The sequence below is a fragment of the Sander lucioperca genome, chromosome 15 (assembly GCF_008315115.2).
Source record: "Sander lucioperca isolate FBNREF2018 chromosome 15, SLUC_FBN_1.2, whole genome shotgun sequence".
Lineage (NCBI taxonomy): Eukaryota > Metazoa > Chordata > Actinopteri > Perciformes > Percidae > Sander > Sander lucioperca.
In genome coordinates, this window is record NC_050187.1 from 22,265,886 (window position 1) to 22,281,862 (window position 15,977).

Genomic DNA, 15,977 nt, shown 5'->3' on the forward strand with positions numbered 1-15,977 from the left:
TTAAGTTGACATGAGCATTAGGATGACAAACTGATATATTTTATACTATGGCTGACAATTCCCTTTTGAGGATTAAAAAAAAAAAAAAAAATGTTGAAGAGCTCTGGAGATCTGCTTTCATGTCAGGGTTTACTAACTGCGCCTGTAAGGTAGATTACAAGGTGACAGAGTCGTGATAAGGTTCTGGTAGATACTAAAGAACATTATCACAGGATAAAATATGCCATGAAATGAAATGCAAACAGACACCTGTGCCTCTTAATTAAAAGTGTTGCTTATATTTGATTAAAGATGCATGCATACAGATCAGTCGATGCTCACATACACAATCATATCTACCAAGCGTTTTGACTGTCATATCAAGGAGTCAAAACCATCAAATACTCCCCTTATAGAGAGAAACTAGTATTGGGCCACAGTGGTTAAACATTGCTATTCATTGTTATTCAGAGGTATATCTCAGTCAAAGCAACAGGAAAGGAAAATGACTGTCAGGAGTGGTTCAGCATAAGCTTCAAAATAGCACATTGTTCAATTCTGAAATATTCAGACATTCTAGGATACGATTTAAGCCTCACTTAAACCTGACGTTTTCTTGAAGAAATCTGTCAAAATATTAGATTTACCTTGCCTAACAGGTCAAATTAAATACTTGGGATTCTATCCAATTTGTGTTGAGAAAGTGTCAAATCCCGGGCATATTCTCAAATCCCCTGAACACCTCCACCTGAAGGAAATGGTCTTCAGTGCATCAATGGTTGCATTGAATATGGTAACCTGTCAAAGAACCTGTCAATGTACTGTGAACACTTGGGGTTTTAAGCTGAATCTTTCTCCTTACTTTTCAGTCTGCCCTCCCTCTACATGTAGTAAAACTAAAATATACACATGAGGGCAGTTGGCTTGTTCTCCCTTAAAGATACCAAATAGAAGAAAATACACAATTTAAAGTCAATATCACGTATGCCTGCATCCTCCAAGCTAGGCCTTTTTTTCTTTGAAAACACTTGTTTCTCTCAAGAAAGATAAAATGCAAAAAGGGAATCTTAAATGAAAATTCAAAATATTCCTATACAATATAAATGCAAAGTTGGCACCAGGAAACCAGGCCAGGAGAGACATCATACTGTACATCCTGTTAACACAATAAAGAGGTCAAACAGAAGAAACCTGTTCAGTTAAGCTTTCTTCTCCAAACTGTAGTTAGACACAGAAATACAACACAGATTTTCACCCTTATTTTAACAACACCAAACTATTAAAAGTAAACATCTCAAGGCTTATATCTTAAAATAATTAGCTGCTTTTTTTGTAAAAATCCTCTAGTTTCAGCTTCCCAAATGGTTTATTTGTTTTCTATGAATTTATATTGAATGTCTTTAAGTTTAGGATCCCTATGGGACAAAACATGCTATTTAAATTTGTCAACTTGGGCATCGTGATATATATTTTTCATGATTTTCTTGCATTTTAACGATCACCATTATTATTGCAAGTTGGACTAAATGTTCTTTATGCATGCATCTTGGCCTAAGTGTGCGTGTTTATGCCATCCAAACTAATCATCAATTCTCTATTATCAAAGCTAAGGTTTCGGCTCTGTTTCACCTTTTAACAAGTTTACTCGTAACACTGTCAACAACATTTCATGACAGTTGAATGATGATTATGAAGTAAATCAAGGGGGTGTTAATGACAAAGGAAATACTTGATAGTAATTGGATACGATAATAGCAGTTATTATCATCATTAGCCACCTGTACGGGTCTTTGCAGACGACACATCCAATCAAAAATCTCTCTCATCTCCATGGAAACATGAGCTTTTGTCTCAGTTGCAATCAGTATTTTAAAGAGGACTGTCAGTTACAGCCCAGTGGATGTGACCAAAATACAACAAACCGTTACAGCTGCCTCATTGTGGCTGCGAGCCAGTTCCAGGATGCATTCTTTTTTATCAGCTCCTGTTTTGTCTGATCTTTAATTATCAGGTGCATCTGCTACAAAAGCTAACTGCTCTGAGGTTTAAACAGGGAGGCTGTGATATTTTCTGAAACATCAGTCTAGGCTCTCATTGGAGATAAATAATGTATGCATATGCTCTTATATTTAAAAAAAAGAAAAAGAAATGTAATGATGTAAAGCACAATTATTATATTTTTTGTATTGGTGTAGTTTACTTGCGCCTTATATGGTTACATGATGCATGATTTTGATGTCAGCCCCATGGCAAAACATCAATGATTAGCCTGCCAAGTCGCAACAAGAAATGGCACTACTGCCTGAGCACTGAACACTTCATTTGCTAGGAAAATTATGTACAATGTTGAGCAGACACAGCTGTGTGTTTGACATGGCATGGCACACTTAGACATCCTGTCAGCGTGCATCAAAAAGTCCCGGACTATGACGGGATTCCACAGACCTTGGGCTAATGCTTAATTTGTTTTTTATGCAAAACAAGTCAGGCCAGGGACAGTTAGGGTGAAAACTGCAGCCAAGGGACACGAGAGAGAGAGAGAGAGAGAGAGAGAGAGAGAGAGAGAGAGAGAGAGAGACAGAGAGACAGAGAAAGAGAGAGAGACAAACAGAAATTGGAGTAGAAAAGAGTTAAGGGCAGCAAGAGAGAGCTGGCAATGTTCATTGAATATAAATATGTTAAGCCTACCCTAAGGATTTGAAAATAGGAAATAATTAGTCAAACATTTGATATTAGTGGCATATAACCACTCTATTTCAGAGAGGAAATCACAAAGCCCCTCAACAATTATTTCTCTTGCAGATTTTTATCTTTTGTTTCTCTTTCTGTTGCGCTCAAGAGGAACCTATTCATCATGTCAGTGTGACGCTTGCTCATTTGTGACCTATTGTAGCATGACGAGCCACCTCTGGTTCAATCGACTTCCCCCAGCCTCCCTTACAGGGAGAGATTCAAATCTGCTTGATGCCTACAGAATGGGTGACTAGCGTTAAAAGACCACCGGCTCACCACCTAAAGGTTTGTGTCCTCGCTTTCTGGCTTTCTGGCTTTTCCTGTTTTCATCCACAACTCCCCTAACAGAACACAGTGGAGCAATACTGAGGATGTGATTTCTAATTTCTTTCATTGCTTGTCAGTGAATTAAAGACACAATTCCCTGACTTCCCCAAATTCTCTCTCAGTTGCCTGTTGTACAGCCCACAGTTGTGTTTTGCATAGAATTTGCATTAAGCCAGTTACATATTCAACTTCTCTCTGCAGTCTACAGATAAGGGCGACGAGTGACGTCCTTCTTGCACACAGAAACAGTCAACAGAAGTACTCAGATCATTTCCTTAAGTAAAAGTGCCAATACCACAATGTAAAAGCACAGAGGTATGATCAGCGAAACGTCTACAGCCATACCAGCATTTCTGTTAAAAAGAAACATCAGCATGCTAACATGCTCACAATTACAATGTTAACATGTTGATGTTTAGCAGGTATAATGTTTTTTCACCTTTATGACAATCCATTCAATATTTGTTGAGATATTTCAGCCTGGACCAAAGTGGTGGAGTGATCTGCATTGCCATCCCTAGAGCCACACTTATCTATTTCTCTAAGATGGCAGTCTAGCATAGATTCTCTAAGATGTCAGTCTAGCATCCCAACACAAGTGCAGAGTATGCTTTTATAGTATTATAGATTTGTAGTAGAATTAAACTAAAAAGTGGTATATCTTAGTTTACAAAAATTCCCTTGTTATTTTAGTTGTACCTTCCCACAAATCTATTCTTGACAATGTATGGTTGAATGGGGTATCCAGGAATTGTATTTCTAACCCATTAATCAACATGGTGGCCGACATGAAATAATAGTAGCAACAATCAATATCAACATTCTTCCTAGTAGAAATATTAACCTTTAAATGCCACTGTCTATATACCCACTAACAAGATTCTAGCTTATCACTTCCCAGTTTCTTAATTCTCTTTCTCTCTCCCGCTGTTCTGCCATGTCATTTAGGCTTTGAGGGAAGTATTTCCACCAAACATTTTGAATCAATATTAGAACAGTTACACTGCCCATGCAATTGTATGTGAGAGCCGATTGCAAGTTATAAAGGTTTGAGAGAGGAAGTGAGCAATAATAGTGATCTATATGTGCTATATTTCTATATTTGAATCTGTATTATGTCTGTGAATGTCCATGTTCAACTCTATTTAATGATCAGTTACATTGTGCAGGTACTGACTGAGGCCATTTTCCTTGAGGTCGACTCTATTGCTAGGGACGATGGCTTCCTAAACGTTTTATAGTGGTTTTGACCAATCATGTAGCAAAAATACCTTTTCACAAATCCCTTATCAGCGGCAGCGTGGACGTCGTGCTGATGTTCCTGTCATCAGAGGTCACATTCTGTATCATCAGCGCTCATTTTACAAAAAGATACAAATAAAAAACCCCATGCTGAATGAATACTGCTAAAAAAGAATCAAAGAAAAAGGACTCAGCAGGCACACAGCATCACACAAAATAAAATCAACGGGACATTAGTGAATCATACAGCATCAAAAAGTCTACTTTTGAATTTTAGTTCATCGTGCTGCAGAAACCCATCAATAATGTCCTTTCATTTCTTTTTTATCATTGTCAGGCTGGCCCTTTCAAAGCTCACCAGACACAGCCCTACAGATCCACTTCAATCTATTTATAAAGAGTAACTATTTACATCTTTTTAGGGTAATTGCACTCTTTGTGCTTGTGGTTTTCATTTCATTGCAGAATAGACATTTTACCTCTGTTCATGTGTGCTTTTACCTTCCATGACGTAAACCAGTGAGCCCACATCGCCTTCCTTAATGATACAGCTGTCCTTTCCATACTCCACAGGGTACATGCAGTCCACGATCTCTTGGATCTGCGACAGCTCCAGGTTCTTCATGAAGTCATTGTCCAAGATGGCCTCCTTGATCAGATCCTTGGACCTGGAGACAAGGTGAAACAAAATCACCACTTTGTAAACACAAATTTGTACAGCATTGGTAGAAAGACATAAGCCGCTTTCCGACCAAGTAGTTAGGAAAAGTCCACTTCTAAAGAGATCTACTAACTAATCTCCCCCAAAACCGTTTTTTCCAATTGCATTCGCACTGGCCAAGTGGCCATACTGGTAGGAGGGGTAAGGGAGTGATGCAAGCACGGCAACGGTCTTTATAGCGTTAAAATCAGAAAACAAATACACCAAAAAAAGTATGAACTAAATACTAAATCTAATGTATATAGCATATTTGTCATAATTTAAACAAGTCTCCTGAAGAGAAACAGGTATCTCTCTCCCCCGCCTCTGCCTGCTGCGCTGTGGACGTGTGTGTGTGTGTGTGTGTGTGTGTGTGTGTGTGTGTGTGTGTGACTATGTGTGTGTGTGACTATGTGTGTGTGTGTGTGTGTGTGTGTGTGTGTGTGTGTGTGTGTGTGTGTGTGTGTGTGTGTGTGTGTGTGTGTGTGTGTGTGTGTGTGACGGCCGGCCAGCCACAGGACACGCTTGTGGAGTTTAACTCCGAAAAGACAGTTAACCACAGGTTCCCGTTAATCTTATGATGGATGGATGGATGGATGTGTTGTGATATTTAAACAAACGAACGGCGAAATAAAAGCCTCTTATTTACGAGACTGGTCTGAGAGACCTCCAGCTTACAGCGGGGTCTCTGAGCATGACTGGCCAAGCGACGAGCTAGCGGCCCCGACAGGCGCCTGCTGGCTGTCGCCTCACTTCATGGAGCTTCTCAACTCTGAAAACTTTGAAGCAAATTGTCAATTCGGCATCAATTTTCGCTAGACTGCCTATATTCGAAATCTAAACAGTTCATTTCTCGCCTAAAACATTGTCAGAAGTGAAATTAGTGATGAATAAGATGGCGAAAATTGTTAAAATTGTCCCGTTGTTGGTCTGTCTGTACCAGAAACCCGACCCTCGTTCACCTAGGTTCATATGCTGAAAAGGGAAAAGAGAAAAGACCCTGCCCTGAAGTAGGAGCTGAAAGAGTTACAGGAACTGCGGCCAGAGGGACTTAAAATTCCCCAAATTGGTCCAGTCGGAACACGAGAAAAAAAGCGTTCTAGGAATTTTATGTTCTAGGAACTGCAAAAATCTCTCCGGTCGGAAAGCGGCTAAAATGAGATAGAATTAGAGAGAGAAATTAGTACTAAGAGTCTAAATGTATCACACACAAACCTTGAGCAAAAACCTTGGCTGAGATTAAAATATTTCTCTAAAATCCAGTGAGGGATGTTGACCAGTTCAACAGGCAGGAATGTTGATTATTTCTAAGGCAATTAAAATCTCACTCAAACTGCACAGTAGCCTTTCAAAAACTTATCTTCAATTCAAAGACATCAGGGTAAAACCTTTTTTCCAAATGCTGCAACAAGTCAATAAATAGCTAAATCCATGGTAATGGACTGTTTCCATTCAGGGGTGCACTTCTGAAAGCCAAATAGGCCTTAAAGACTGCATCAGGGCATTCCACAGGCAGGTATGTTCTGCAATGACTATGCAAGGAAGGGAGAAAATGTAATTAACTGTAAAAGCTGATGTGCAGTCGTCAAGGTGCAGCTCAGTGCACAGAGCACTTTGTCAGGCGGGCTAAAAGGGGACATTATGTCAAATTATCATTTGGATCGAGGAGAACACAGATGCTATTTATGTACTATTGACGGAGGAGAGACATTTGTTCTTGAGAGGTGTCCGCGTGTTGACAACAGGTGAATGAGAGCAAGGCGCAGCGAAGGTTGAAACCGTCAAAGCAAGAGTCAAAGAATTGTCGAGAGACGGGAGAGAAATCTCAAGCTGACTCTAAACAGTGAGTTAAGATCACTCCTTCATTGAAGCATGTCATCACCAGAGTCAGAGTTGCTCGGCTGAGTGCTGCATTGTCGGTTTTGACAGTGTCAGCTGGATGAATGAGGTTAAAATGTGTCAGGGTTAATCCTACAAGGAGTCCCCTCCTGAGAAGCTAAAGTTGTATTCCCTAAAAGCACTCTCTATCTCCTGGCTGGTAGGACTCAAAGGCACTGGTGAACTGCCTCTTGCCTTTCTGTGCTCTGTGCCCTTTTAAGAAACAGATTTATGGGTGCATTGTTGACACTGATCACCTGAGGAGCTTGGGCAAATAACCTGGAAGGCATTTATGAAGCAGCGCTACCTCAACACACAGGCTTCCCTGCCTGCTGCCAGCCCCGCAGCAAAGTCCTACACAAACCACACAGCTACACAAACTTCAAGTTCTAAAACGTCAATGTCTGCCATGATACAATATCAGCAGTGCCCATTTTTTTTAGAAAATTTAGTTTTTAGATTCATGTACTAAGCATTATGCGCATGCCTGTGTTTTTAAAACAGCCACTATAAATCCCTCTGCACATTCATCTGTAAAGTGAGGTCGTGTTTTAAAGTCAGTGTCTTACTCCTCCTCAAGAGCTTCCATTCATTGTTTAAGGTCACACGGATGCTTTTGAATCCATTCAATCTTGAGACACATGATTGAATCTGTGAAAAAACACTGTTGCTCCTTCAGATGAAAAACTGTGAGTGATGCCCTGAGAAGCAGCTATCATAGCTGGCACGTAAATCTTCAACCTTGGCCTACATTTACAGATCATCATTTTGACACCATCAGCTGAGTGATTAGTTTTAGTTTGAGTCTCAAAATAGCATGCTGAAATATCCAAAACAATTTTCTCCTAATGTGTGTTTTGCATTCAACACTGATGAATTTTCAATTATTCCTGTGGATCCCCAAACAGCTCTGCTTTTAATCTCTCTCAGCAGTGATGCTTGGGGATGAAAGTATGGAACTAAACTAAAGACCAATAATGTATTAGTTGTCACAATATATTAGGAAAACAGAGATTACTTACTTAAGTTATTTAAATAAAGTACAAACACTGGATTTATATACTAATCTCAGTGACAGATCAGACATCCCAGTATATTGAATTTTCGCCATGTATATGCCACTGTACAAAAGTCAGATTTTCAGACTGTCTTCCTATATAGCAGCATCATTATTATCCCATACTCCCCTCTCATTGGTGGACATGCCTTTTCAGCATTTACTTTAGGGAACTCCTTTGTTAGACCACAGATATGAGAAAGATGAAAGAGTGTTGTAACAAGTTTCCAGAGTCTCAGGATTTTCATTTATTTGAACCAGGGTTTCTTGTTAGGTATTTGTTTTATTCTGCCCTTGAGTGTCAGAACAAGTTACTCCTGGGAATTGAGTTAAAAAGACTCAGGTGTTGCACCTATTTTGCAATTCCTGTCCCACAATATTTGCTCCTCCCAAACCTCTTTTCTTTTTTCAGCAGACTGCACACGGAGGAGACGATGATTTAGTTTTAATGGTGGCTGCTCCCACTAGGTTTTAGGGAGTATATCTTAGTAAAGTTGTTAAGTGCCAGTCTGGAATATGATGATCCTTATGATGCTTGCTTTCTGCATATTATTAACTTAACAAACAGGAACAAAATGTAAATATTTTATTTTCCTAGTTGACCTCCAGCCCTCTGAAAATGTGCCTCATTGACCCTCTTTTTGTTACTTTACTCCCAGGAGATTTCTGGCCTTCTCAACCCTGATCTGGACCCCCCCGACTTGAGCCTCTGATAGCAACATTGAGCAACGTCTTCTAACCAGACCCTTATAAAAACATCTGCCTTCCTCTCCTTTGTGAGGATGATATATTTGCCTTCATCCACTAGTGAAGTTTAGGGCTGAGCATGTTCAGCCTTCCTTAAAAGGAGAAAATATGCTCTTTTAGGGGGAAAAAAGAAGAGGGGTGGCAAAAAAGTGGGAGAGGCTAACAGAAATAGGAGGCAGACAGAGAGAGAGGGATGGATAGCGTATGTGTAAGGAACGCTGTATGGGTCTTGTAAAGAAGATAAAGTGGGTGAGAATGAAAGAAAAATCTAAACATTTAGCCAAATCCAACAGGCATTACCGCTACACTTCAATAACCAAAACAAAATGAAAATGTAATTGAGCTGTCTTTATCCCATGAAGGCACTTGTGTTTATCAAAAAGAAAAAGAAAAACTCTATTCTCAATTGAGCAATAACAAAAGTTAGAAGAGTCTCACAAAAACAAAATAACTTGGATATAAATGAATTGCTCTTGAACTTTTGCAAGTTGCTCAAGCAGAGACGTACAAACAAACTGAATAACGATAATAACGCTGAACCAATAAGATAACAGTGTTCAAACACGCTCAAGTCATTTGCATTCAACAGTCCGCTGCTTTCCAATCATTATTTTTTCATGTATACTTATTAGGAGAGATAAAGTGAGCAAAATGTAATTCTGTGCGAAAAGGTGCGGCAGACACTCAGCAGAACATTTAAGCTATAGTTGACTATTTGATGGAAGTTCAAACAACCTCTTGGTAAGAAGCAGATCATTTTCAATTCCATCATGACATTTTCTTTCAGTTTCCCTGTGGGGATTATCATCTCAAATCGTGCAATCATTCTTTTCCCATCATAATTGACAGATGATTAAATTGAAACTCTTTAACGGCCAAGATATTAAACTCTTCATTGGTTGTTCAAAAAATGTCAAAATGCAGGACAAAGTCAATATTTTTTTGCAAAAGAGTCTTCCATTCAAGGTCTCCCTAAAAGTCTCTTTGAATGAAGTCTCTTTGGGAAATCTCTTAATGGAACAATGCATATGCAGTAAAATCTTACTATCATTGGTATCAAATTGTCACAGTATTGCGTTTTCCTCATCTGCCATTCCAAGCCAGTGTCCAGGGTCTCACGCTTATTTATGACAGGGAGACAAAGAAAACTAAAAAATACCACACAAGAAAACAGAGCTGACAGGTATAACAAAGACTAATGACCTTTCCTTGCTCAGATAAATAATCCCCTTTATTTTTTATTTTCTTTGATGAAATCTTTTGAGCTTTGTTTGTTTGCGTGTCGAGAAAAAAATGACACACCTGATCTATATGCAAAGTCTGAAAACACCAACATGAGTATGGAAATAATTCAAATAATTGATTTTTAAAGAAGATCAATACTTTTAATTCGAACACTTCATTCTGCTCATTTTAAGTGATATGACATATCCCAATATGCATTTTAAATCTGGATTTAGTTTTGAAAATGTATTGATTTTGTTCAATATGTCTTTTTTTTAACGTGCTCTCAGAATGAAGATATTCTCCCTGTACACCAGGGGGGTAAGTGTTTAATTTATAATAACACAACCCTCAGGTTTAATGTTGGATTACTTCACAACAGACAGTTTCCGCTTCACAACCAGACCTCATGTTGCAGACCAAGCTGAGCAGGAGAGAGATGTTTGGTGGAGAGTTTGAAAAGAAGAGAGAGAGAGAGAGAGAGAGAGAGAGAGAGAGAGAGAGAGAGAGAGAGAGAGAGAGAGAGAGAGAGAGAGAGAGAGAGTAGCTCTAAACAAATCATAAGGTGCACAGAGAGCCTGTGACAGAATCACAGCTTGTATAAAATGGGCACTGGTACATTACACAGAGCCAACACCAGATCTCTAAACCTATAATTCCCATCAACAGGATGACAGTTAATTTCTCTCTCATGTTAGGCTGTGATCAGGCGTATTGATATCCAGCCCTTTATCAGCGAGCTGATGAAAATCCTATTGATAACAATTGGTAACTGGACCGTTTCCTGTGTGTGTGTGTGTGTGTGTGTGTGTGTGTGTGTGTGTGTGTGTGTGTGTGTGTGTGTGTGTGTGTGTGTGTGTGTGTGTGTGTGTGTGTGTGTGTGTGTGTGAGAGAGAGAGAGAGAGAGAGCTCACCACCTCATCCACCTGTGCTACAGGTGTCGTACCTGCTGCGCCACACTTAACATTAGTGAATCAGAAAGGTGAACTCATACTGGAGCTGATTTAAAATCGTATTATCATTTTCGTTATTAAAGGTGAATGTTATGCGTTCATAATTTGGACACCTACTGTGGGCTTTTAGGGTAGAAAGGTAGGGTGACATGGCTAAGATCCTGGATGTCGAAGGCAGTGGGTTCTGCCGAAATTGCCTGCCTCTTCGTCCGCTGCTGCTCATGCAGCTCACTCTGCTTGTGGACCTGCTGGGTTGCCGGTTTGATAACGGAGCGGTATTTGTCCAGCTCGGTCTGTAGTCTCTGTATAAGCTCGTCTTTCTGGTCGAGCTCTAGTTCCAGCTCGTCGATGAGCGCGTCCCTCTGGCGCAGCTCCTCAATCTTCTCCTGGAGCGCGTACTGGAGGTCGCGCAAGGTGCCCATTTCAGTTGGCGACGAGAGACTTCCCAATAAGTTTATCGAAAGGTTTGCGGTCTAGTCTTTATCCCCTCTCCTCTACCACGCTGCTCATAAACTTTATCCGGCATGAACAGCTTCAGAGGATGCAGCCCCTGTCTCTCCTGGGGGGGAATCCTCGCCGTTGTCCGTCACGAGCGGATGTTGGGAATTTAAGCGAAGGTATGTCCGGTGGTTGCTGCGATAGCGAAGGTGAGCCAGTAAAGCGTCTCAACCACTATCGCGCAAAGTTTGCCCTCCCTCTCTCTCTCACTCTCTCTCTCTCTCTCTCTCTCTCTCTCACTCTCTCTCTCTCTCTCTCCCTCCCTCCCTCGGCGGTGTGACAGCGGAGGACCGTCCTCCCAGAGTGCGTCAGGCTGCGACCTGGAGAGAGCGCATGGCGAGGAGGGCGCCTACAGGAATCTGTGGCACAGTGCAGTCTGCCACTCAAAGAGAGTCGCACTCGTCGAACATGAATAATGGACTCAGTGAGAAAGCCACTGCTATGTCATCATACCTCAGCAGATCGCCCTGAGGCAGCTGAGTTAGAAATAGAAAATAGATGAGCACCGGAGCCTTAATGGAAGTTGAAGGTGATGGAAACTTAATGAACCTCATTGTTAAAATAAACAACGCGGGTTTTTTTTCTTCATCTATTGTTTGTATTGTGATGGACTACTTGTGTATTTAACTAAATGACTTTAACCAAATCCCTGATAGGAACTATTCATTTTTGTGACAGATTCCATAGAGGAGCAAGTGAAGGTGCTGAAGGCAAAAAAAACAATATTGTAATCTTAGAGATTGCCGAACAACAGCCGCAACGGATATGAATGACTGATGCTCGCAACTCTCCACAGCAGCTCCACATTTCATTTAATCTGTTGACTCTAAGCGCTGCTGGTTACTGTCCACGTTATCCCAGTGAGTCATCTGAAGCTCAGGAACCGCATTCGGCCTCCTGTGCTCTGGACAAATTCAGAGGAGGATAAACTGCCAAGGACAATCTGATAGGATGAGGAGTCACAACAGCAATTACTGTGCTGAGAGGATGGAGAGTCACATGTTGACAGCCAGGACAAAAAGCGAGGTGAAGGACATTTCTTTGGCTCTGAGGATAGGTGTTTTTGGTGTGGTAGTAAAAAGCATCTTCTTCCTGACAAAAAGCGGTCAACCACCCTGGAGAGAGCCAGTTGGTCTAACAATAGATCGCAGCTGCCCTCGTGTGGTGGGATAAAGTATCAACTCAGCCCAACAACAACAAGGTGGCATGCCTCTGCTCTGCAGGCAAACATGCCCAACACTTAATGATCCTACTGGATGACTGAAATAGGTAATCATTGCAAATACTGACATGTGACTGACAAGTAGTCCTGTGTGCAATAAGTAAAACAAATACACATCAGCAGATTTGCAAACAATGCTAAACCTGTTTTCAGACATCACAGAAATAAAAAAAGTATAAAATGTAAGCTTTCTGTGAGACATTACATGAGATAAAGGAACTGTGAGGAACACCTGTTCAACAGTGTATTGCCTGTTTAAGTCATTACAGTAAAATAATAGCTTTATATATTTCCCCCACAAAAGATTTGTTTTATTGTGCTCCTCTCTAAATGCAAAGTTCTAATAAAGTCGAGGCAGCCTTTCTCCTGCGAGCTAACTAAAAACCATCATATTTTCTTGTATGTCTGTCAAGGGAAGGAGGGTGCAGGGCACAAAGCCTGAGTAGCAGCAACATTTCCTTCATATCAGGAAACTGCAGGTGACTGGAGTCTTCAGGCTCTCTCCAGTCCAGTGTTGCATCCCCACATCCTCCAATCATCAAAAGGCCCTCCCACTGTCCTTCAAAGCACCTCTGCGCTTTGAATTTCACCTCTCTAACAATCCAGCTCAGCCCTTTTCCTATGCAGATCAATAGAAACAGGATCCGTTGCTCCATGCTGCGGTAATCCGATGAGCGGGGCGGTACCCCGGCTGGTGCCACGTCCCAACTCTAATGGGGGTCACACCGTCTCTGACCCCGCAGCAGCCCAGCGGGCACGGCGGTGCAGGTGGAGCCACTCCTCCAGACACCGTTGGCACCGAGAGCAATCACATCATCTCACCGGTGTTTTTATTTTATTTTTTTTTTTTACAAATGCAGGATTACTACCATTTCTCTGCACCGAGTTCATGGCCTTGTGCAATTAGCCAAGTTGTCCACTGAAAGGCCATTCAAGCAAATATTGTGCCTCATCAGCTGAGCATACGCATAATGTGACTATTTTCAGAATGAACACTGGTCCTATAGAAAGGCTGAGAAGTAGGCTATACTTTATTAGTTTTGTCTTGAATGAAGCTTGTTATTTCTCAATGAACCTGGGCAATTCATGACCTCCATACTTCATTCTCAAGTATTATTATTTCATTTTTCTTGTCTCAGGAATCTTTCTGTGGACGTTTGTGTTAGTTTGAAGTCACACTGATTATCAGTTAATGAGTGCAAACGATGATCTGCTTTGTCTGCAGTTGAAATGAAGACTGGAAATTGTCTAGTCATCTTAATAAATAATAATTTATCCTGATTGGATTGTTATAATAGAAATGACTATAAAAAATAAATGAAAAGATGAAGACGGAGAATATCAAACGTTTTGCTGGAAGTAATTACAGCAAAATCAAACGGAATAGACTGAGACAACGTGAAAAGTATGAAATACTAATTCATTACTATTCAGGTTCAGGCCTCATTTGAAACCCTCAAAATCATAATCATACCCTGAAGCTAAAACGGGCACCCAAAGGTGATGAAGGAAGCATATGGTCAAACAAAGCGTTTTCTAATGGAGTATTAAATATCCTCAGACATGCACTTCGGGTCCTCAGCGTCCAGCTACTAAAAGCCAATAATGCATCGCACTTCCTCCTGTCTGTGTCCTGTGGGACTGCCATGATGGATCTGATCAATTAGGAGCTCTTTCTGAAGCTCTCATTGGAGCTGCGTCATCGGCCCCTAAGAATGAAAGTGCTCGTCCATTCATGGCAAACGTCTCCATCTCCAATTTAGAAAAAAGAAAAGAAAAGGTAGGACAGAAAGAAAAGCTTTGTGTAGATAGAACACTGAAGTGTCACTAGAACGTGTGTGTGTGTGTGTGTGTGTGTGTGTGTGTGTGTGTGTGTGTGTGTGTGTGTGTGTGTGTGCGTGCGTGCGTGCGTGCGTGTGTGTGTGTGTGTGTGTGTGTGTGTGTGTGTGTGTGTGTGTGTGTGTGTGTGTGTGAGAGAGTGCGTGTGTGTGTGAGTGTGTTTGAGTGGAGTTGCTATCAACACATGCACATTCAGGTCTTAATCACATTTTTGTTGAGAGAGAGAGAGTTGTGCTTCCTTATAAATAACAGATTCACAACCATACATGGCAAACATTTTGATTCTGGTAGTGAAGGGAAAACACTCCGAAAGATATTTAAAGATGGCATAGGGACGTAATGGTGCAATAAAGTACAAATGCCTGCTCAAACAGTCTTACCAGTCGGACTTGGCATATTTCCGAAACGCCTGCCTTGCCAGGTCCTGGTGTGTCTGAGGCTCCGCGGAGATGCCCTGTGCCCTGCGGGTCCTCGGTCCAATAAGTTGAGCACTGGGCAAAACAGATTGACATTTGTGCAATTTTCTCTTGAGTTCTTGAATCTCGTCTTCCCTGTCCGCCAGACGCCTCTCCAAGTCCCGTATCCTCTCCTCCTTTAGAAGTAGGATCTTGGCAAAATCGTCCTCCAGGTCACTCATGTTTCAATCTGCGTTAAACTTTGCCGCGATTCTCCGCGATACGGACAAAAACAATTAACTCCCAGCACTCGCACAGGTTGTGAAAACGGACACAAATCCCCCTCTAAATACGCGCAGTATGATGATGCTCCAAGAATCCTCTGTCCACGTGTTTATATTGCAGAAGAAAGGAGTAAAGCGGTGTTTAAAGCCGGGGAGCCGACGGTTGATCGAGCAGCGCTTCGCTACAGTCCACCAAGCCTCCGGGGAGCTGCTGATGATCCTTCATTGAGAAACCAATTACAGCAGCTCTTCCTCTCCGAGGACGCACGCAGACCGTCAAACTGGGTACTAAAGAGCCGAGATTACTCCTGTAGTTCACCGTCTCACACTGCAAACACATCACAGAGAAAGCCCAGTGCTGCTGCTGTCAAATATTTGTTTACCATCTATCTGCACAATCCCGAGCCCGCTTTGAGCTCCCCTCCCTGTCCTATTGCAAAAAAAATCAATTGTCCCGCACTAGCTTCATAGGACAGTGGACTGGACTATAGCTTGTTTGCAGTGGTCACATTTTATATATGGTGTAAGCACACATCAGTGAATTTAAAGTAATCAGGCAAATGGCCTTCATAGGCTAGAGGTTGCACTAAAGTATTGATGTTTTTATCTGAACTCAAATGATTAAAAAAATAGAAAGTAAAAAATAAATAAAGTATGGATAATGAAACATGAAATCCAGGCCCATTTGACAAACAACAAAGTGTATACATTAAAATAGAAATTCAGACTTGAACAACAAAATGGATGATTCAGACATGTCTGTTATTGTATGCATAAAGTAAAGTTAATGTACACAATAGATTTGTAGGGTGTTATCCTTCTGATAAGAGTAATCAGTAATTGCATACTTTGGCAACAGTGCTCATCACTTTCATCCTCAGAATGGTGCGCGGACAGTT

The 15,977-nt window shown here is 41.1% G+C and overlaps 1 protein-coding gene across 2 annotated transcripts in view; it reads right to left on the reverse strand.

Annotated features, from left to right (window-relative positions):
* Positions 1-15,455, reverse strand: part of LOC116055147 (cGMP-dependent protein kinase 1) — an 87,580-nt gene extending 72,125 nt beyond the window's left edge. The window contains exons 1-2 of one of the 2 annotated variants that reach the window (XM_031306959.2): positions 14,780-15,455; positions 4,783-4,949 (exon numbers count right to left, since the gene is read on the reverse strand). In XM_031306959.2, the coding sequence (XP_031162819.1) occupies positions 4,783-4,949; positions 14,780-15,036 (424 nt within the window). In that variant the 5' untranslated portion in view covers positions 15,037-15,455. Of the gene's footprint in view, positions 1-4,782; positions 4,950-10,957; positions 11,564-14,779 lie in introns of those variants that run through there. The other variant, XM_031306952.2, reaches the window with a different exon arrangement.
* Between the last annotated feature and the right edge of the window lie 522 nt (positions 15,456-15,977).